Source organism: Mesocricetus auratus, unplaced genomic scaffold (genome assembly GCF_017639785.1).
Source record: "Mesocricetus auratus isolate SY011 unplaced genomic scaffold, BCM_Maur_2.0 Super-Scaffold_100007, whole genome shotgun sequence".
NCBI lineage: Eukaryota > Metazoa > Chordata > Mammalia > Rodentia > Cricetidae > Mesocricetus > Mesocricetus auratus.
Window position 1 is genome coordinate 83,886,216 of NW_024429191.1, and position 24,020 is coordinate 83,910,235.

The 24,020-nt window shown below is 47.2% G+C and overlaps 1 protein-coding gene across 3 annotated transcripts in view; it reads right to left on the reverse strand.

Moving 5' to 3' along the window:
* Positions 1 to 449: 449 nt before the first annotated feature.
* Tex2 (testis expressed 2) overlaps positions 450 to 24,020 on the reverse strand; it is a 100,672-nt gene continuing 77,101 nt past the window's right edge. For 2 of the 3 annotated variants that reach the window (XM_005070007.4, XM_021227143.2), the window contains exons 8-12: positions 15,295 to 15,427; positions 8,076 to 8,201; positions 6,555 to 6,764; positions 5,009 to 5,129; positions 450 to 2,005 (exon numbers count right to left, since the gene is read on the reverse strand). In XM_005070007.4, the coding sequence (XP_005070064.1) occupies positions 1,883 to 2,005; positions 5,009 to 5,129; positions 6,555 to 6,764; positions 8,076 to 8,201; positions 15,295 to 15,427 (713 nt within the window). In that variant the 3' untranslated portion in view covers positions 450 to 1,882. The remainder of the gene's footprint in view (positions 2,006 to 5,008; positions 5,130 to 6,554; positions 6,765 to 8,075; positions 8,202 to 15,294; positions 15,428 to 24,020) is intronic. The other variant, XM_005070008.4, reaches the window with a different exon arrangement.

Below are 24,020 nucleotides of genomic sequence, written 5' to 3' on the forward strand. Positions count from 1 at the left end.
CTTAGTTGGGCGTTTTGACAAGCAAAGCCCTGAAACTCGAAGCAAACCAAACTGTCAGTTTACTGGCAAGCAATTATAGGGAGATGTGGGGCACTTGTTAGACGAGCCCTTAAACTTGAGTGCACAGGGTGGGGGTATAATACATGAATAATTGAGAGTGAGCCCTGATGGTTCTAATGCGAGCAAGAACAGTAAAGACTACATTGTTAAATGCAGTCGAGCCAACAAGCTGAAACAATAGGAAGCTTAAGAAAAAACGGTCCCAAGGTCAGTTTCCCTGGAAAACAAGATTAGTCCCTCATTTGTACCCCCTTAATCTTTCCAGAAAGGTAACTGCATTCAATTGCATTCCCACTTCAAAGCTGGGGGCTCGGAAGGGTGGATAAAACTAGCAAGGGTCTAGGTGCTATGCTTTTAATGGGGTTTTCTAGAAATAACCGATGCCTTCCTGGTGTTTCATGAGATTTATTTTGTGAGACAATTTCGATTTTTAAGTCCCCCAGTATTTTAAGTGACAGGGTACAGTCGTGTAATCTCTTTACACTGTAGTGTTTCTAGTCTTCCCCCTTAGCCACTACTACACAGAAAAGACAAGACATGCTGACTGACAGGTGAATTGGCCTACACAATGAGTAATAGAGCAGTACACCGACTGGAATGGTCAAATAATTTGTCATGTTTCAATGGGATGATTAAAATAAAAGGTTCAAATATAAATTTTTAATATATTAATTTCTTTAAAGTCATCTTCAGGCAAGGTGCTGTTTAAAAAAAAAGACGCTATTAGCTTTATGCACAGACATTAAATTATCAAAAGTTACACAAGGTAATTTTGACATTGGATGCAACTTTAAAATTGTATTAGGTCTTCTCAAAGCAAGTTAGAGCCCCCAGATTTGTAAACCAAACATTCTGACACAAATGCTCAAACATAAGTTGGCAACGTTAAAGAAAGGTCACAAGTGCACGTGGAGATGTAGTGCCTGATGCAGACTAGAATGCAGAGAGCAGTCCTCTGGCCACCAACCTCCCAAACCAGTTAGATGAGCAAGGTCTTCCCATCCTACAGAAGCTTCTTGGAGCATGCAGAAAAGAACTTGGCTCCAGCTGTCTGGCCCCATCCCATCAGTATCCAGAGGAGCCATCAGTCACTGCACTGTCTGACATGCTCATGTCATGGGAAACTATCAGGTTGGTTAGAAGCCAGGTGACTGCCTCATTTGGGAAAGTCTCATGACTTTGTCTGATGTTCACATGAACCCCCTGTCCCCACCCCAGCTGAAAATGTGTTTGTGGGTGTGTGTCCCATGGCTACTTGCTTCCAAAATGCACAATTTAATATGAAAAAAGTTGCTATGCCTATCTTTACTACCGATGAAATGGCTCACAAAACCACACTCCACACAGGTTACCAGTGATATTCCCCACTCATGGAGGCTGCAATCATGCGTACAAAGTGTAGAGTGGAAAAGTGTTCCACTGTGCACCAGCTGCCTGAGGAAAAGCTTTGGAAGAGGCAAGGGGAGGCCTTCCAGTGAGTTGTACAGCTTTGCTCCAAATGCGCTCATTTGCTACTGCAAAACCTGGTAGACTTAAAAAAAAAAAGCGAGCCACGGTGTTATAGTGAGCTGTAACTTCTGGCTCCACCATGATGGTTCTCCAGTCTCCTTTGCCAATCAAAACTTTGCAACAGACAAACCAGACACCAGTCACGGGATGCAGGGAACGACACCTCAGTGGAATGGGCACGGCAGGCAGAGGGCACAAGCAGTCCTTAAGAGACTAAGGTCAGCAAAGGCCAACCCCACAGCACAGATGGCAGCCACAAATCCCACACCTCGAGCTAGGTCTCATAATACTGGGAATGTCCCGTTTCCTCCCATCACAGCTGGTCAGAGGCCTCCACAGGGGGGTCTTTCAGGAAGCAGGAAGTGGAGCGAGGGTCCATGGCCGAGTGCATCAAAGAGATATAAACATCATCCATGTTTGGCATGACAAAAACTTTCTGTAGGGAGAGAAAGAACAGCTGTGTGTCAGGCAATCGCCCTCCTTTCATGTATGATGTATTTTCCTATACATTCTAAACAACTTCTACCATGCTGCCTTATGTGTTTGTTAATTTCGTCCAACCTTATTTTTTGAGATAAGTCTTGTACTGAACTTAGAGCTAATCAATGTGACCAGACACTGGCTGGCCGGCCAGTCCCCCACCCCTGGTGTTTTATGTGAATGTGGAGTTTTAAACTCAGACTCTCTGGCTTGTGCAGTAAACACTTTACTAAATGGCTTGCTCCTCCATACTTGAACTCAGAAAGAGCCGTGGAGTCACACTAGAAGAACCTGGTGTGTCTGCTTTGAAGCAAGAGTTGCGAGTTTCACATGCATACATCAACTACATAAGAAACATTCAACAACATTAATGCAGTATTTCAAAATCATGTACAGGTCATTTGCCAAGTGAATTCATTCTTTTAAATCTTAGCACAAATGTAGGCTGAGTTTTCCACATCAAAACAATGTGTAGAGCTACACATGAAAAAAAAATCCTTTTTTTTTTTTTGTTTTTTTTTTTTTTCCGAGACAGGGTTTCTCTGTGGCTTTGGAGGTTGTCCTGGAACTCACTTGGTAGTCCAGGCTGGTCTCGAACTTACAGAGATCCGCCTGCCTCTGCCTCCCGAGTGCTGGGATTGAAGGCGTGCACCACCAACGCCCGGCGGAAAAAAAAATCCTAATATGGCGATTGCCCAAAGGAAAATCAGTGGTGCATAGAGACTGTTCTTCACACATTGTTTATAACTGTGTGTCTGATCATAGGTGAGCTTCGGCAATACTCTTTTTTTGTTTTGTTTTGTTTTTTTGTTTTTACGAGACAGGGTTTCTCTGTATTGTTTTGGAGGCTATCGGTACAGCCTAGCCTCAAACTCACAGAGAGCCTGTCTCTGCCTCCCGAGTGCTGGGATTAAAGGCGTGCGCCACCACCGCCTGGCTTCAATACTCTCTTTTTTTATTAAAGATTTATTTACTTACTATGTATACATATATTCTGCATATATTCCTGCACACCAGAAGAGGGCACCAGATCTCATTAGGAATGGTTGTGAGCCACCATGTGGTTGCTGGGAATTGAACTCAGGACCTCTGGAAGAGCAGCCAGTGTTCTTAACCTCTGAGCCATCTCTCCAGCCCATAACTTAGAGAAACAAGAACGCACACAGGGCACCATAGCAGGCCAGCCCTTGCCTTCAGTTTTCCAACCTGTCTCCAGTACCAGGCACCAATCTTGTCCTGTCTCCTTCCTTTGCTCGAGGAGCACAAGGGCCCCCAAAAGCGTGACCCACCCAAATGATAATAGGACCCAGGGATGTAAGGAAAAAGAAAAACCTGGGGGCATGAGGTTTTTTCCCCCTGAACGATATTTAAAGCATTTTTCTAACTGGTGAAAGTAGTAGGCTTTTATCAGAAACTGATTAGTAAGTAGCTTTTAAACAGTAAAGTTGTTTTCTTTGTTTTTTGAGACAGTTTCTCTCTGTAATGGCTGTCCTGAAACTCTGTAGACCAGGCTGGCCTTAAACTCACAGAGATCCGCCTGCCTCTGCCTCCTGAGCGCTGGGATTAAAGGTGTGCATCACCAACGCTCAGCAGCAGTGATGGTGACCTGAGTTTAGCCAGTGACAACAGGTGGTGAGAGAACTGACTGCAGGCTGTCCTCTCACCTCCACACACAAACTTGAAGTGGGACTTGGGGAGACACCTTATGTAGTGAAATGCTTCTCCTGCAGGATGAGGACCTGAGTTTGGTCACCAGGCAGAACTTGGGCAACCCCAGTGCTGGGTAAAGAGACAGATGACTAGGGCTCCTTGGCCAGCTAGTCGAGAGTACCTGTCATCCAGTTCCGGGCCAGCGAGAGACCCTGTTCCAAAATACAAGGTGGGCAATGCCTGAGGAATGACAGACAGCCAAGGCTGACTGCTGGCCTCCACGGGCAAAACATCTACTTGCATGCACGCACACACGTGCATGCAAAGACATACAACCAACCTTAAAATATACCAATGAAAAATAATGCAAGTATTCTTCAAAGATCATGACTAAGTAAATAAACCGTTTGCTATTCCATAAATTTTGGGGTACTTTGTTTTCTTAAATATTTGAAATGGTCTCTTGAGGCCATCCTAGAACTTACTCTGTAGATCAATCTAGCCTTGAACTCACAGACATCCACCTGCCTTTGCATCCAAGGGTTGGGACTAAAGACATGTGCTACCTTGCCTGGCTTGTATAAAACTTTACCACAGCCATGTTTCAAATATTGATCAAGTGGCTGGGGTGGGGTGGGGTGGGGTGGTTCAGTGGTAGAATGCTTGTGTAGCATACGCAAGGCCCCCCATTTGATCCCCAGCACCACAAAACAAAAACCTAATCAAAGTCTGAGGGAACCTGCTCATTCCCAGGGCCTCAGCTATGCTGCTACCCCTTTGGTGACAGAACGCAGGAGGCAGGTTTGGAGGGTGAGCACTGGCTTAGGAGTTACTTAGGGGAGTTCTGACTGATTCTGGACTCTCAAGACAATTGTCTCTGGCACACAAATTCCCTTGAAAGCTGACTGAAAAGAGTGAGGCAGACACAGCAGAGGCAGGAAGCATCTTTCCTGGCCCTCAGCTGGGTGTTGCTGGTCAGCGCCCCTAAGCCCTGCCTTCATGTGGGGCAAAGCCAAAGCCCAGAGAGGCTCACGGGTATAGACACCATCATCTTGCCTCTGACCTCATCTACTGGGTTTCTTCTCCGTCTATTTCATGGAAAAGCTTCAGGGCCTTTGAAACCATAACTAAAACTACAAGCCCAAGTTTGAACATACATGTTTTCCACAGAAGGATGATGGTCATGGTTTCCATCAAACTCGAAGAGGTCCTGGCCCCAGATGAAGTCCAGATCCCCCATTCCACGGGACTGTCCCATGTACATTTGTTCTTGGACTCGGAGGGAAACACGAGATAAGGGCAGCTTTACCTGAAACTCCTGCTCCAGTTTCTTCTCTATCCACTCTGTCACGTGAACTAAAGTCACTTCTCTCTCTCCAAGTTTTGGCCGAGCTTTCAGCTCCACATATGGTGGCTTCCGGAAACCATACCTTTTTGAAGAAGACAGTAACCACATTTGAGAGGCATAGAAAGGAAGTGGCGAGCACTGGCACCACAGACTCCTCACTGGCACACTAAATGCTCCCCAGTTCTGAACCGCCCCATATCTAGCTCAGCACAGCAAGTGTGAGCTCTGAACGCCTGTTTGCGGACAGTGTCAGGGCTCTGATGGATTCTGACCAGTGCTGACAATGGAGGAGAGCCTGGAGATATCTTGGGAGGCCAGGAACTGGGCATCGCCTTTTGGGTTTGATTTCCCTAAAATGGCAATAACTTTTTTCTGTTTTTTTTCAAGACAGGGTTTCTTTGTGTAATAGTCATAGCTGTCCTGTAACTCATAGAGATCCGCCTGCCTCTGCCTCCCAAGTCCTGGGATTAAAGGCGCATGCCACTACTGCCCTGCTCATTTAAAAAATAAATAAATATATACAAACCAAAACTTTTGAAAGACAGTCTCCTTCTGAATGCCATCCCCATAAAAGGGCACACCCCTAAGTATACTCAAGCAGAGACTATTTTAAAGACGGCTTCTTATTTTTATTTTTGAAACCCTGTCTCGTAAGCCAAACCAAACAAACAAACAAACAAAAAAACCCTACAAAGTTATTTTTTAATTTTCTGGGAAACACTAGCATTGCCATTGAATGATCAGCTGCCTGGGGGGAAAAAAACCCTTCCAAACATTCCTACAAAGCCTGCTGCACACCACAGAGACATGAAGCACGATGGTCCATGTTCTGCTGGACTGCAGAGCTGTTTTCATTATGAGTGCCATTTACAATTGGTAAGAGCTCTGAGCTCTTCCTCCCTCCCTCAACACGTGTACTATGACTATTTTGCAGGACTAGAATATCAATTTTAAACAGATTCACAGACAGTGATGCTGGGCCTGTGAATAATTCATCCATCAATTCTAAACTGAGGTTTAGGCACTGTAAATCCCACCTGCCAAGCCAGCTGCTGGAATCCTGGCGAGTGTGTACCGTCAGCATTCCCCAGGTGACAGGACCACTCAACTCCTCAGATAGCTTCCTGTCACCAACACCCAGTGCACACACCAGCCTCCCAGGCCAACACCAAGGTCTGCCTCACCCAGGAAGTGTCTCCTAACTGCCCGAACTATCTGTCAAGAAAGAGGCTGTGAGAAGACTAAGCCAGTGCCTCGAGTCCAACCTAGGCTACGCAGAGATGAGGCTGGCGACAAAGGGCAGGGGTGGATGAGTCAGGTTTAGAGAAAGGAGGACCAAGGACAGAACTTCAATTCACCCTAACTTCTGACATACGACGGCCATTCTCAAATGAACATGGGACAGTCCCGGAAGAGAATACAATGAAAGCAGTGGAGAAGTGCTCTGATCCTGACGTTGGAACTTTCAGAGTCCCATGGTGAGGAAGTCACTTAGGGCATGTCGTACCATATCCGGTCGGTCGGGGGTGGTGGAATGTTGACCGCCAAGGTGCCTCGACACTCCTGCACTTCCACAGTTAGCAGCAGGGGTGTATTAGAGACCTCTTCGATCTTCTTTTTAATGAACTCTGTCTCCGTTGCTTTTTGGAAATATTTTGACTTGGTAATTTTATCAACAAACCTCATAATCTTACTTGTTCGATGACCTCCAACATACCTTCAAACAAAGAATGCAAAGGTGTGTTAGCGAGTGTTGCGAACAGCCTGTGGAGCATGGTTCTGAGGGATCAAATCCGGGCTGTTACGCTTGGTGGCAAGTATCTTTATCTGCTGAGCCATCACTGGCCCCAAATATCTTTGACCAACACAAGCCTTGTGACTGCACTCTCTCTCCAATAGCTTTTCCAGGCACCACTATGTGCACTTTGGACAGTCACTCTGTTTGAGGACTGTCCTGTGTACACAGGACGTTTAGCAGTCTCCCTGGCCTCAGGGGATTAGATGGCAAGGACATTCTCCATCAACATAATCAAACATTAGCCCCACGGGGGCTCAGTTACCACTAAGAGACAGTGTGAATCCTTGTCCTGCTGGGACCCTCCCAGTCTGGACAGCACACAGAAAGCCACACCGCACTGACAGACAGCCCAGCAGTGATCTTTAGGTGGTGTCACCCATTGAGGGCCAGGTGCTTATCGAAGGGCTTGGAGCGCTCGCCTCTCCCTTTAAGGGCTGGGACTTAAGGGAAGAGGCGCACCAAGGGAACGTACTGCAAGCCAACAAGAGCAACGCCTGCCTCGGGGCCTGCTGCTGGTTTCCTCCTAGTCTCTGCAGTTGCAGACATCAGGGATAATGTGTGTGTTTTGGGGGTGAAGGGGTGCTGAATCCAAGGCCTTGTACATGCTAGACAAGCACTCTATAACCAAGTTCCACCTCTAGCCCTAAACAATAGTTCTAGGAGGTACCAACTGTGCTGTGCAAACACCCATGTTCAGAGAGAGTAGGCTGCTATGTGCCTACACGTTTCTGAATCACCTGGTGCTGTAATCTAATGTTTCTTTATCTTCTTTTCAATAATTTAAAGGTCCTTACAGAAAGGTACTTGATGCACTCTGATCATTTCACTGCCCAAGGGACAGGCACAGAGGGGACCCAGATGAAGTTCATGATCCAGAAGAGCGGCTAGGATACCCAGTCTCAAAGTCCAGCTCTTCAAACCTCAGTAGCAAGTAGATCTGGCTGTAGTGTGCATGGGTCCCTTCTCCCTGCGGCCACCAGGGGGAGGTGGTGTGCAGTCTGTGCCCTCTGAAGACCCAGGGTGCAATTCTAGTGACGAGCCCATCCTTCAAAGTCCCTGATATTTATTTATTTACTCACACTGCAAGACATAGTCAAAGTCTGACCCCTTAGGGTGTTGATGTCGAAACCTTCACTCAGTGTGCAAGAAGCTTGGAGAGGAAAGGAAAGACCGGCTGCCTCCTGGCGGCCCCCTTACCCTTCTAAGCCTCCAGAAACCCCGTCCACTTACCCTTCAGTCCCAGGGAGCAGCTGTTTGTCTCCAGCACTGGGCTCCGGAGCATCATCTTCCTCAGAGGAGCCAGCACTGGAGGATTCTTCATCACTGTCAGCTAGACAGTACACCCTGGGCCTACAACTGCACAGGAAGAGAGCCATCAGCAGTGTACACAGACACACACACAGACACACACAGCCACACACACACACACACACACACACACACACACACACACGCACACACGCACACAGACACACACACACGCACACAGACACACACACACACAGACACACACACAGACACACACACAGACACACACACACAGACACACACACACACAGACACAGACACACACACACACAGACACACACACACAGACACACACACACAGACACACACACAGACACACACACACACAGACACACAGACACACACACAGACACACACACACAGACACACACACACAGACACACACAGACACACAGACACAGACACACACACACACAGACACAGACACACACACACACAGACACACACAGACACACACACACAGACACACACACACACAGACACACAGACACACACACAGACACAGACACACACACACAGACACACACAGACACACAGACACAGACACACACACACACAGACACAGACACACACACACACAGACACACACAGACACACACACACAGACACACACACACACAGACACACAGACACACACACAGACACAGACACACACACACAGACACACACACACAGACACACACACAGACACACACACACACGCACACACAGACACAGCCACAGACACACATACACACACACACAGCCACAGCCACACAGACACACACACAGACACACACACACAGACACGCACACACACACGCACACGCACACGCACACACACACGCACACACACAGACACACACACACAGACACACACACACAGACACAGACACACACACAGACACACACACACAGACACACACACGCACACACAGACACACAGACACACACACGCACACACACACACACGCACACACACACACGCACACAGCCACAGACAGTCAGGGAGGAACCTTGTTGTTGATGTCACTAAGAAAGAACCCAAGAGTTCTAGGATTGGCTGCTTACTCAGGAAACTCCAAGCCCCTTGACAGGACTGCAGAGAACTTGAGCCCACAAGAGTCGCTTTGAGCATGCACCAAAGACAGGTGGGGGAGTGGGATGGAGTCACAAAAACGCAGGAGCCAAGGGTGGGGTGTGGATGGAAGGAATGGATAGTTAGCAGCGTTATGATGGCAGTTTAATGCTGGTGGCATGACTGTCCCTTACCACGAGTGTACAGGCAAGTCCTTATCTATCTGTGGTTTAACTACCCCTCAAATTGGTTTTGACTACACTCCTTCCTAGAGAGATATAGGACCTCACACTTGTTCCATATTTTGGGCTGGGGAATGGGGGGGTCACAGAGAAAGTCCAAAGCCACAAGATACCAAGTCTCAGGGGACTCAAGAGAGCATCTGACATGAGAACTCAGGGACTTTTCTAGAACAACACACACTTAAAAGTCAGCCTCCTTATAAAGCATGGCCCTTTACTACATGCTTCAGGGTTCAGAGGGGTGGGGCTTCCAGGATCACCAGCGGAGCTGTGGGATCAAGGTTCCCTTCTGAGGTGCATTGGAGGCTGGCTGACCTACCAAAGGTTGCTGCCTCCTTGTGAGATTACTAGTTGGGCTCCATCTGTAGAGCTCGGGGCCTCAGCTATGCATGGAATGAACTAAGGACAGAACTGTCTCTGAACACTATTAAGCCACCAAATGGTCATTAAACACAGCCTTATATTGCTGACCAGGGCAAACTTCTCCAGGCAGGGCGAGGCGACACAGCTTAGAGCCAATCTCCCTGCAGTGGCTGTCCTCTTCGACACCTCCTTGAGCCACTAGAAGTCTACTGGGGTGATTGTCTTCTGATTAATGGGGGTCAAGGGTGGAGCACACAGCCGCATGCATGAGAGGGCGGCCAGGCTGAGCTTCTCACCCTGAAATAGGAGCTGGCTGTAAGAAGATCCCACTGGTGTCCTCCCTGGCGGGACACACGGATCCTGCTCACCCTGGCTCTGAAATGGAGTCAGAGCTACGCCAGCACGCTGGACTTCCACAATGAAGGGGGTGATCCTATGAGCTGCTCCTCATCTGAAGCTCCTGCTCCCCGTTTCCCCTAGCAGCCCTGGCTAGCCCAGTGTGTCTATGCCCTCACTGCTCAGAGCTGTTTCTGAGGTCCCGTGGAAGGCCATCCTCAAAGAGCATGCCTTAGGGTTTCACATCCACAGAGCAAGTGTGAGTCTCTGAACTGGGTTTGGGGGTAAGGAGAGTCAGAAACGTAAACCGCCAGAAATGACAACTGTCCTGTTTCTTCCTTCAGTCAAACAGCTGTGTTCTCAGCTCTCCAGCCCTGTGCTGGCGGGTATGGAAGCTGGCACACAAAGGGCTGCCTGCAGCACCTGGGATCATAGTGAGGGCTGCTGAGCCATGGCCCCTCCTGTCCCCACCAATGTGCGCCACCCGGCACCTCCATCCACTGGGTAGAAGATGCCAAACGGTGAGCACTGCACTGAGCACTTGGGTTCCAGAACGAATCCTCCGCAGGCAGAGAGCAAGGCTCCAGTGTATCAGAGAAGGCTGCATTCTGTGGCTTCCTGACTAGTGCTGCATGGGCGTCACTGTATCCGATGCTGTGGATTCTGATTTGGACCAAGTGGCGCCTCTAATCATCCGAATGGGAGCTGTATCACGTGGAACCCAGGACCAACTAAGCCTGTGGCTGTTGGGCTCATGGGCAGCTTTTACATCTAAACGTGCATCTTATGCTTTGACCTTGTCGGGTAATCAAGCATTTTTGAGAAAGATACACTACACAACCTCATAAAAGATGTGTAGTATGTGAGAAACTACTGGCTTTCAACACACCCCAGAACTCCAGAAGAGAGTCCTACCCTCTCAGAGAGCCACTGAACAGGCTCATTCCAGTTACACTTGTCTCAGCTAAAAACCATTTGAGATACGGGCCTGGAGTCAGGCACAAGAGAAAGTAAATTATCTTATCATGGGTTCTGTCTTGGACCAAATTTCATTCTTTCTTTTGAGATGGAATCTCATGTTGTGGAACTTGCTATGTGGCCTAGGTTGGCTTCAAACTCAGGGTAAGCCTCAGCCTCTCAAGTATTGGAAGAGGGCAACAGATGGCCTTAGAATGGGAGCTACAAATGGTTGTGAGCTGCTCTCTGAGTGCTGAGATTTGAACTCTGGTCCTTAGGAAGAACAGCCAGCTCTCTAACAGCTGAGCCTTTCTCCAGCCCCATTCCAGGGGTTTCTGAAACCACCTGCAAAGCAGGCTGATTTGCTATCATTTTGAATAGGAAAAGAACTGCACAAACTCCATAGGCAATTTTAAAAAGTGACTGTAAGAAATGCTTCCAGTGAAGAGTAAATAATCGTACTCAACAGCCCTGGGAGGGGACCTCACACAGAAGAACACATTCATTTCTTTTATTTATAAGAAACCAGTCCCATGCATTAGCTGCGTGCGCCCGTGTATGCAGACACACAAACTAGGACAAGGCTGAATTATAGTACGGTAGGCTCCCAGGAACATCAGGGGCTGAGGGGTTGGGAGACAGCATAGTGGGCCAAGGAGGGGTTGCCAGGTGCAGTTACACACTGGCCCAAGCTGCGCCAAGTGCACTGCAGAAACACCCCATTGCCCATTTAAAGATCTGTCAGGTACGACGCATCCCTTTCTGACTCATGTAAAGGCCTTTGAAGTCCTTCCTGCGGTGTAGACTGCTCGGCATCTACCACCTCCTCCATCGTGCGGGGACTGAGCCTAGGATTTCATACATGCTAAGCAAAGCCCTTCCACTGAGCTACACTCCCAGCCCCTGAAGACCATTACTGCCTTATTGCTCCAAAGTGACTTAACTACAGTGTGTGACAAGAAGACATGCTGCTTGTGGAAGTGAAAGACCCAGTGATGGAGAGGGAGGAGTGGTGAGCAAAGGGGTCAAGACTGGGCTGGTGAATCCCAGAGAAACATCTGACCTGAACAAGGGGGAGATCTTGCACCCCAGACTGATGGCTGCGAGGCCAGCATGGGACTGATCCAGACCCCCTGAATGTGGGTGTCAGTGAGGAGACTCAGGCAATCTATGGGTTTTTTGGGTAGTAGATCAGTATTTATCCCTGGCACACAAATGTACTTTGGGTGCCCATCCCACAATGAGGAATGCTTTCTCAACACTTGGAGGAGGGCCTGAGTCCTCCCCGGAATGAAATGACAGACTCTAGAGATTCCCTCATGGAGGGCCATACCCTCCCTGGGGAATGGAGTGGGGATTGGGTGGGGGGCTGGGGGTAGGGAGTGGGCATGGAGGGGAGGGAGGAGGAGCTGGGACTGACATGGGAAGCAAGCTTGTTTCTAATTTAAATATATAATAAAAAAAGTGAAAAAAAGCTTAAAAGACAAATACCCACAAATAGATAGTGCTTTTCAAATGGCATGTTTTCCAAAGGGAAACAACTTCACACTAAAGCAACCTAGATTTCAGCTTCTCCACCATGCCCTCCCGGTATCACTATAAAGAAACTTCCATCAGAAGAGGGAATTTCTCACGGGTGAACCAGCATCACTGCAGAGGCTCCCTAAGAGTGCAATCACTTGAGTGGGGACTGAGCAAAGCAGCCAAGGCCCTGCCAAAGCTGGGCACTGGGAGCAAACCCGTGTATGGTGTGAGGGAGGCCTGGACAGGTAGACGTGGGAGGGCCTGGAGGAGGGGGCTGCTGTGGGTTGCTAGAGTCCACTCTACGGTGTTCGGTATTAAGGAAGGCACCGATGCGTAACAGTAGCCACCACGAGTTCTGTCTCTCCTCTCCTCAGCCTCACCCTGGCTGCATATGTTCAGGGCTGAGGAACCGAGGAAGCAGATCTGAGAACTGCTTCTGGAGCTAGGCTCTGGTGTCATGCATGGGCTTTTGATGCTTCTAGAAACTCCGAGCCAAATAATGCCTGTGGAAACATTTTCTGAGATACAGCAGGGGCCTAGAGTCCTCAGCTTCCCCAAGGGCCCAAGGGTCTATTTCTTAGGCCCTTTAAAAAAAAAAAAAAAAGCATGGCTTTTAGACTGTTTTTTCTTTCCTTCTTTCCTTCCTTCCTTCCTTCCTTCCTTCCTTATTTCTTTCTTTTTTGTCTTTCGAGACAGGATTTCTCTGTAGCTTTGGAGGCTGTCTTGGAACTTCCCTTCGTAGACCAGGCTGGCCTGGAACTCACAGAGATCTGCCAGTCTCTGCCTCCTGAGTGCTGGGATTAAAGGCGTGTGCCACCACCACCCTGCATAGATTGTATTTTTCTTTGCATTGAAGAGTAAGTGACAGCCAAATACATATCAATGTATAATTTAACATCTTCCTAACAAGAAGATACACATTTCATACAGGATTCTTCTATAAAAAGATGGTTTTAGAAATACATTTTACCATAAAAGCCATGTTCCCAAAGAAAGGGAGTCTTTCCAGTCTGTCTAAAGACACATGGCATCCTATGATCAACCAGATGAGTAACAGTCACTGTGGAGTGTCTGAACAACAAGACTGACCAAAAGCAATGTGCTGCCCACCTAATGTGTATGATTCACCTTCCCAACAGAGCCCCAAAGCCCTATGTGGGGCACAGCTGTTTCCAGAAGACTCCTTACTCAAATGCTTATGACCAAAAAATGCTCTGTCCCTGTCCCATTTAGTAGACACAACCCAAGGAGATCAAACCCACGGCCTGGAACATGCTAGGCAACTGGTCGCCCACTGAGCTACATTCCTAGCCCAGGAGGCCCGCATTTTCAGACTGCTTCTGCCCACGGTGTTTTTGCAGCTCTATTGTCACAAGGCCAGACTGGCACTGCTCAGCTACAGGGTCAGAGTGGGGTGGGACAGCAGGACAAGAAGTTGGGTCTGACTCCAGGCTAGGTCAGGGGGACTCTCTGTCAGGGCAGCCTTGTCTCTACTCTGCTCTTGGCCTTCTCGAGCCCTTGGACTGTGCCTCCATATCTGGGAACATGATGAAAAGACATTTTCTTATGGCTTTAAATGGGACCAGATCAGGTTCAGCACTCACAGGGTATGGAATGCCACACAGCGAGTTGATGAATACCACTCACCAGAAAATACAAATCCACAGATTGCCGAATCCAAATACATTTTAACAAATAGCAGAAAAATGAAAGGAAAATAGCAGATACAGGTTAGAGTGCAATACAGCAGGTACACTTCTCCAATCATTAGAACAGGAACATTTCAATGTATAACCTGGATAAATCAAGATAATCTAAGCAAAAGAATGTTCCTGAAGACACAACTCAGCTTCTTGGTCTACCAGTACTACAGACCTAAAGAGGGTCAATCAGTTGTAGCTAGGCAAAAAACCCAAAGCAAGTGCCTTGCATAGTCTGCAGAGTAGTTCACTGTGGCAGCCCCTGGCCACTGTATTTGGTTCCTGCAGAGGAATTAGGGACTGTAGATGGGAGAGACCACATCTTTTAACTCAGCTAAAACAATATTATCATTTATATATGTCGCCATAACAGTGACCTTTAAGGTGTTTGAGAATCCGGCATCAAAGGGGGAAAAAAAAAATCAGGCTCCATTATTTACCTCGCAATTCTGGAATATTTCTAAATCAGATTAACTCTGGGGAACAGATGTACTATCTACAAAGGGAAGAATTTACTAAGCAAATCAATATTGTATTATTTCGGGAAAATGCTTCTCAGAACACTCGCAGAGCATCCTCTTAGCTGCGAAATCAACCATCTCGTTATAAATAATTCCGACCTGGTGATTAAAGTGGTAGATCCCCAGGGGACCTTAATCTGCTCAGCATAGTGCTGTCTGTGGCTGGGAGCTGAAGCAGCCTTCTGAGTAAGGATTCGATTCACAGACCAGTTTGTGCTTAGTGGTGTCTGTCCTGCTTGTCTGCACCATGGATACTTTCCAGGTAATTGAGACAGTGTCACCCCTGCCAGTGCTGACACCAACAAGCACTGGGTGTAAAGTTCACCTGACACTAAGCTTATTGTCCATGCAGGGGCTCCCACCCCCGGACCTGCTTCTCACAGGCGGCAGGGAGAGGCTGTCCCCCAAGGTTGGTTAGTAAATTCACATATAGCCCCTTACCCTTCTTTGCCAATTTCTCCAACCTTCAGGGCTTCAACAAGAGGCTCTTTACCTAGTTTGGTCAAGTTCATTTTGGTCTCGAGAGTCATCAGAAAGGACCCATTGTAAGACATTTCCAAATCGATCCAGAGTCCTAGAGGGACAATTAAAAAAAAAAAAAAAAAAAAGAAAGGTTCATTTTGTTTTGTGTGGCTTGTTGCCTCCCAAGAAATATGAGTCTAAACTACAGTATCAAAACTTGTATTTTCTTTTTTTTTAAAGATTTATTTATTTATTATATATATACAGCTTTTTGTCTGCCATGTATTTATGTACACCAGAAAAGGGCACCAGATCTCATTATAGATGGTTGTAAACCACCATGTGGCTGCTGAGAATTGAACTCAGAACCTCTGGAAGAGCAGTCGGTGCTTTTAACCTCTGAGCCATCATCTCTCCAGTTCTCCCAAAACTTGTATCTTCAGGACTAGAAAGACAGTTCAATGGTGACGAACACTTACTGCTCTTGCAGAGGAACCAGGTTCAGTTCCCAGCACCCAAATGATGGCTTACCGTCATTATTTCACTCTAGTTCCAGCAGATCTGACACCTCCTTCTGTGTCTAGGGACCCCAGGCATGCATGTGGTACATAGACATACATGTAGGCAAAACACTCATACACATAAGTCTTCCCAGACTCTTAGCTAAAGTCCACACGCGTCTGTGCTGACAATGCTCTGCCCTGGGTACACAGGAGGAAAGACCGCGCTGGTTTGCATGTCGGGCAGTGATGAGCACGGCAGCCCGCTCTGGGGGTCACAGTGAATTCAGTGTCCATGCATCACTGCAAGGACGCCTGGCTCCTCCTCCTCCTCCTCACAGTTAGAAAACAGCCAAAAGGAAATGCTAGACACAGCCCCGCCAGCACCGGTGGCAACGTGCAGCCGTTTGTGTTAAGGAGACTTCACCGGGAGATGAACAACTCGGGAAGGCAGCTTCCACGATTTGGTCACGAATGGGCTGTGACTTTGCAGTAATGTAGCTGTCTGGGAGTCACCCATACTCCTTCCTGTAAGCTCCCTCACCTGTGCCCAATAAGCAGGTGAAGGTCCCTGGCCAGCAAGTCTATGGACTGACATGGCAAATTGACAAGTTGTTCTCCAGCCTCCACATGCACGAGCCCCACCCCACCGCACCCTCCTCCTCGCAAACAGTAAATAATGTTTTTAAAAACAGTTAAGCTCATTAGTCTCTCTCTCTCTCTCTCTCTCTCTCTCTCTCTCTCTCTCTCTCTCTCTCTCTCTCCTCTCATACACATACCAACAAAATCTTTAGATATTTTTGTAAGGTTTATGCAGCGTTTTGTATACATATATGTATGTGTACCACGTGCTTGCCTGGTGCTAGAGGAGGTCAGAAGAGGACATCGGAACCCTTGGAGCTGGCATTGTGAGCCACCGTGTAAGTGCGAGCAACTGAACCCAGGTCCTCTGCAAAAGCAACAAGTGCTCTTGACCACTGAGTCATACCTCCAGTCCCCAAACTCTATTTTTAGTATCCTTTTGTTTCTGGAAATTACCTAGCAATAGAAACAAAAGGATTTCAGGGGTAGCTAGGTAAATCCGGGGAACTAGTTGGCACGAGTTTAAGAAACTTATAGTCAGAAGGGCATGATTGCCAATGAGCTCATATCGAATTCCACCAGGATGGCCACTGGACCAGTGTCTACAGTATACAAAGATGATCACTATTCACTGTCAGCACAGGCGGGGATGGCCTGGCAGGTAAAGCTACATGAGAGGTTTTTTTACTCTTGGAGCTCCATAAGACCTCATAGATTCTTAAATCAAAATGTAATCCTTCAAGTGGCTATTTAAATGTTAGTAAACTTTTATAGATCCTCCTAAGACAAGTGACACTATGTAAAAGGAACCAGGAAAGTAATCTCAAACCACTTTTTATACCGACAGCATTTGTGGTCAATAGCCCCTCCCCCACAAGGCTGGCCCCCAGATGAAAGCATTGTCCAAAGTACTAATGGTGCAATTCTTCTCGAAAGACGGAACAATTCCCACTTCATTTTCAACAAATCCTTCCTGTTACTGAACACTATTGTTTTCCGTGGATAATTTGATTTAATTAAGTGGCACACAGGTCAAGTGTGGTTTTCTTTTGGGGGGGAGGATTGCTTCCTTTCTAGCTTACATTAAGTGATTAAAAATCACTACTTAGCTTACTCTTCAAAATCTGTAACTGCGGGAATTAAAGGCACATCTGCTTCAGTAAAGACATTTAGTACTTCATCACCTCCAGGAGGGCTTAGTGCAAAGGGCCACATATGAATTTTAACTCAATATAAAAAGGACACAGTAAATTCTTCTGGAAATCTTAAACAGGTTTCCAAATAATATTAATGACATGCATTGCCTTTGAAAGCGTTCAGCAAACTAAAGACACCAAAACTTTACTTCTTCCAAAATGGGAGGTTTTGTTGTCTCTCCCCCACCAAATTTATTGGTGTGGGGGGGGGGTGTGCAGGAGACTGCAAAGGCCAGAGGAGGGCATCTGAATCCTCCTAGAGCTGAGTTATAAGCAGTTATGAGCCACCCAACTGGGTACTGGAATTCAAAAAGTCCTCTGGAAGAGGTCGGTACATTAGGTACCAGATTTCCTGGAGCTGCAGTGATGGGTATGTGAGCCACCTATGGGTACCAGGAACTGAAGTGCTCTCAACCAAGAGTCATTTCTCTATTCCCTTGCCATCTGGCTGCTTTTGTTTTGTTTAAAAAAAAAAAAGCACCGTGGACATGTGGACACAGGCTGGTTCAGGCCCCAGCTACACTTGGGATCTGCACCCTCCCACCAACCAGGAAGAGCAAGGGAAATGCTTGGAGGCCAGTCACAAGGACGAGGGCTTGAGTTTCACTGCCCTTTTCTCGACCTTTGTACAGTGTTCTCACCTACACTACCTTCTCCAGGGAGGATGTATGCAGCCAGCAGCCAGCACAGCCTGCTCATCCTTTCTCTTTCTTCCGACTGCAGCTGCCACAGGGAAAACACTGCATGGAAATCCAGAAACCTATCTCAGGGCGAGGCCTGGGCAGGATCAGATGTTTCTGGTGCCTTTGTTGTGTTTAATTCCGTTTTGTTGTTGTTGGAGACAGAACGCCACGTATTACAGGATGGCCTCAAACTTGCCGTGCAGTAAAGGATGAACTAGAAACTAGAATCTCTGATTCCCCTGCCTGTGTTCTGAAGTGCTGGAATTATGAGCAACACCTTCACTCTCTGCTCATGGAGTGCTGCGGATCAAACCCTGGACTGCCAGCACACGTCAGCCTCTGCACTCCGCATCCATGTATTCTACCTCCTCAACTGAATCCCTGTCCAGCGTCTGGTTTTAAACCACTTCCTGTGCTTCACGAAGCCCACCACAACCTAAGATGGAATCAAGAATGGGCTGAGAACTTAAAAACTGATATGAACTGCCAACAAATATTTCAAATTAAACACGATGTGCTTGTAAATCAGAAAAGAACCATTCACTATTACATTAAAAAAAAAAAGCTTCTATGGTAATGACTAGGCAGGCAAGGAGCACCCTGAAAAGCTGAGAGCATGTGCAGTTCAGAGCAGAGACCTCACCCCACTGCTAAGCACCAGGCCCTAGCTTGCAAGGCCAACAGATGAACAGCAGCTAGGAAGCCTGACTCTGCCTTGGGAGAATATAGGAAAATGAGACAGTGTCAAGATGGAGACAGACACTGTTCCACCCGTGGCACCTCACAGATAGCTACATGCTGTTACCCTAGCAGTGCCCAAGGACAAGACAACAAAATGACAATGAACATGACAAACTTTAGATGGTCTTTGTACAAGGCCCCGCCAGGAGCTCAGGGTGAATGATTTTCCAATCTCTGGCTAATATTCCAATCTCATCCTTGTTGGGGACAGGCATCTACCACCACCACTATTGCTCAGAGGGGTGCCCCCAAAGAAAAGACAGCTCACATCCTAAAAGTGCCACTGAGCTCTCAGCACCGTTCCAACTGAAAAATGCTGTAAGGAACTCGTCTTCAGGAAGCACATGGTTAAGAATAAAGATGAGGCTGGAGAGATGACCGTGTTTACTCAGTAAAGCACTTGCTGTACGAGCGGAGGGAGGATCTGACTGATTCTCGAGCACTCGGGTAAAAGCTGGATAACACGTCTGTAATTGCAGAGCTGAGGGTAGGCAGCTGCCTTGCTGACTAGCCAATCTAGTCAGATTCAGTAAGAGACCCAGTCTTTAAACAGTAGGATGGAGAGGAAGTGTTTGAGGAAGATATGTGACATCAGCCTCTGCACTCCACATCCATGTATGCACACACATGGACACATGTGCAGAATAAAGATGGCCATGGGGTATGGTGACATACTTCTGTAATTCTAGCCACTAGGAAGGCAGAGTCAGGAGAAGCTTCCTTGGCTGCACAGTGAGTTTAGGGCAGCTTGAGCTACAAAAAAAAAAATCAGGAAAAAGAAAAGGGGGGGGGCGAGAAGAGGAAGAGGAGGAGGAGGAGGAGGAGGAGGAGGAGGAGGAGGAGGAGGAGGAGGAGGAAGAGGAAGAAGACGACGACCCATGACTGCATGTCCCCAGAGGCAAGGTGGACAGCAACCAGAATGGAGGGCTGTGAGTGGGTTTGCTGTCACTCATTTCTCCTTAGTAAATCCCATAACCTCGGTAACTGCGCCACCATGGACACAGAGAGCATGTGGTTTCACACAGCAGCTCCCTCTTCTTACTATCAGAGGTCGAGACTCTGGGGCTTCATGAATAGGGCGCCTGCTGCTTGGACGGTGTTCTAGCATTACTTCTGTTGCTGTGATAATAATACCCTGACGTAAAGTAGGGAAGAGGTTTATTTGGCTTGCAATTCCAGGCTGCAGTCCATCACTGCAAGGAAGCCAGAACAGGAACTCAGAGCACTACATCCAAAGTCAGGGGCAGGGGTGGGTTTTCCTACCTCAATCAACAATCAAGACAACCCCCTACTGATGTGCCCCAGGCAGACCTGATAGAGACAGTTCTTTATTAAGATTCTTTGTGTCAAGTTGACAGTTACAACAGCCCAGAAGGTATCAGAGTTCCAAGACCCTTGCTCATGGAGCTGGCCTCAAGTCCCCTGGTCTGACTCTTCCTATCCTTTAACCATGCCCAGCTGGTTCTCCCTCTGAAAGTGAACATCTGGCATCCAGGGAGCAAAACTTGAAAAGGAGCATCTGATCATAGGTTATCAAGGTTGGATGCTGTGGAACCATCTTTGTACATTGTAAATAGGTACTTGCTCTCATTGTTAAAAAAAAAAAGTTGATTGGTCAATGGGTAGGCAGGATTTTCGGGGTAGACCCAGAATGCTGGGAAAAAGAAGGTGGAATCAAAGGAGTAGACAGCCAGATGGAAAAGAAGCAGGTCGTGCAGGAGCCACGAGCCTTGGGGCAGCGCACAGATTACTAGAAATGGATTAATTTAAGTTGTAAGAGCTAGTTAGTAATAAGCCTGAGCTATTGACCCAGAATTTATAGTTAATAATAAGTCTTTGGTTATCTGGAAAGTGGCTGATGGAATAGAGATGATCATGGTTCCAACGGAAAAACCCCACCAACAGTTGGATGTTGGGGTTACTCAGCTCCAGAACACCCCAGTGACCATTTTTATTCCTGGCAAGCAGACTTGTGCCATATGCTCTCAGATCCCAGGGAAACTTCAATTTCTTGAGCCTGGATGAACTTGTATAACATCTCTGTAGCTCTTCCTACCTTATAACCATCCTGACATAAATTCCTGTCTTGTCAAGACTGACACAATCTAAACTTCAATCTCTCTCACTCCTTAAGAAAATCTTTTTAGAAAGAGCTAGAGAAACAATTCAGTGGTTAAGAGCACTGGCTGCTCTTCCAGAGGACCCAGGTTCAATTACCAACATCCACATGGTGGCTCACACCTGTCTGTAACTCCAGTTCCAAGAGGATCTGATGCCCCCCTGTGGGTATTGCATGCATACTGTGTACATACATGTAGTCAAAACACATCTATAAACATAAAATAAATTTAAATATATGCATGAGAATTTTGATTGCATGTATATCTGTACACCATATGTGAACATGTTGTCTGTGGAGGCAGGAGAGGGTACTGGATCCTGTGCAACTTGAATTACAGACAGTTGTGCGCCATCGTGTGGATGCTGGGAATTGAACCCTGGTCCTCTGCAAGAGCAGCACACACGTTTAACCACTGAGCCATCACTCCGGCCCTTTTATCTCTGTTTTCAAGAGTCTCACTCGGCAGCACAGCCTGGCCTGGGATTCACTATGAAGCCCATATTGTCTTAGAACTCAGGGTGATCCTCCTGTCTCCCACCAACCTCCAAGTGCTGAGACCACAAGCTTGTGTCACTGCACTCAGCTGTGAGCTGCTTTTTCTTCCCACTGCCGCCTAGACCACATCCTAAGCATCCAGCAGCAGTAAAAAGGGCAACAGTGGCAACAGTAAAACAGCACCAACAACCATAGGCGCTGTCTAAGTTGCCTTCTGTGTGTTAACTCATACTCATGACAGGTAGGTAGGTGCCATCAGTCTCTGTGGGAAGAAGGAAGCAAAGAGGTTCGGGAACTCTCCTAAAGCTCAGGGCTTCTGAGCTCAGCTCTGTCAAGCACTGAAAGCCACATTCTGCACGGCTTCATAAGCTGAGTGGCAGGCTGGGCATGGTGCAGTATGTCAACAATCCCAGAACTTGGGAGGCAGAGACAGGACTGCTGTATGTCTGAAGCTAGCTTGGTCTACATAGTAAGTTCTAGACCAGCCAGGACCACACAGAGAGATCCTATCTTAAAAATTTTAAAGTGCATGGCTAAGACAGGATAATTAACAGTCTGAGCAGCCCATGTGACCCACAAGAAATTTTTATTTGTCTCTTTTCTTAATGTTTTCTCTTTTTTAGTTATTTTTTATTATTTTATGTGTATGGGTATTTTGCCTGCATGTATGTCTGAGTACCTATGTGCATGCAGGGCCCACTGAGGTCAGAAGAGGGCATTGGGTGCCGGGAACTGGAGTTACAGATTGGGTCCTCTGGAAGAGCAGCAAGTGCTCTTACCTTTCTAGCCCCCAGGAGGGGCTTTTCAAAATGGCCCAGGGGTCCCACAGGAGGCACCTCTATTGCAACTTCCGCCTGGCTGCATTTCCCAGGTAAGCAAGCTCTCATTTCCACCCATGGTCAGCTTCAGCAAGTCACGCCAGCTTTTTTTCCCCTAAAAGGGAAGGCTCTCCTGCGAGCAATGGAATCTGAAACCCCAAACTCACACGGTCACACACTGCTGCATGGTGACTTTTGGTCAATAGTGGACCACACATAGGACAGCGGTCCCGTGAGATTCTGTCACTCAGTAGCATGACTGCCACCTAAGTTTGGGTTAAGCATGCTCTGTCTTTTGCACACACGGAAAGCAATCAACCACAGTCGCATAAACATGTCACTGTCATTGAAAAACACCCTGTTTACCATCATCCAGGCATCCTTCTAAAGCTTGGAAAAGCCTAATTTGATGAAATTCAAATAACCCCAGAGTCTTCATGTCTTTTTTGTTCCTTTCTTTGGTAATGTGTTCTCCCTGTCACACAAGCAGGCAGACCTCTACACTTTACCCTGAAAGGAGTAAGCTTCGAATGGATTCAAGCCAGCAAGGCAAAGAAGCCCAAGACTTAGGTCTCCAACTAACCTCACAGGCTTCCAAAGCAGTACTGTGTCTGCTGTGCAGCTCAGAGCCACGGAGACACTCTTGGATACTGCAGAGTCTGCTGTGCCCTGCCCAGTGCCCTTTCCTTAGACATTTCTATTAACCCAGGAAAGGGCAGTGCTGAGATTCAGAGGCTGTGAGCACGTGAGAAATCTCAACAGGCATCTATAATATATTTACTTTTAAAAGCCCAGCTCTTGGAAAGTTTGTGCTAGCTGATAATTTACAGCTTGTTATTAGTTGGTTCCTGAAGAGACAGAGAGCAAAGGGCAGCAGAGAGGTCATGGGTCAGAGGAGGATCCTGCACTTGTACACTGATGGGGTGAAGATCTTGGCTACACAGCTACAGTAGTGGTGGCACAGCTTTTAATACTGTGTACCATACTGCATCATAAAGAGGGTGGGGCTAGAACCAACCTGTGTCAGGTTAGAACAAGTACACTACTTTCAGAGTCCAAATCTCTTCTAGCTTTATTCTGTGTACCTGACCAACCCCAGCAGGACTCAGACTGACTGAGGTGCAGACAAAACTGAGGGGTTACAAGTGACCTCCTCATGCAAGAACCAGATGGTCTTGTGTCTTTCTTGAAGATCAGTGTGTGTGCCCTGTCAGCTCAACCCTGCCAGTATAATCACAGAACACTTTCTTCATAGTGTGTAACAGCTGTGATTCACTCAATATTCAAAAGTGATTTCACTAAAGGTGATCAACAGTGATAAAGAGAGTTGTTCTACATCCTATAAATTCTATAAAACATTGACTTCAAAACACATGTCATTCTCCTAGAAAGCTGGTTTACTATCCACTATCATGGTTCCTTGACAACGGATACTAAAAGTGTAAACTCAGCGGGCATTGTTGCACAGGCCTGTAATCTAGGGAGGGAGGGCGAGGGAAGGGTGAGGTTTTCCCTATGTGTCAATAGGTCTTTCTGTCCACCAGGCTCACTCATCTTTTGTATTTTAC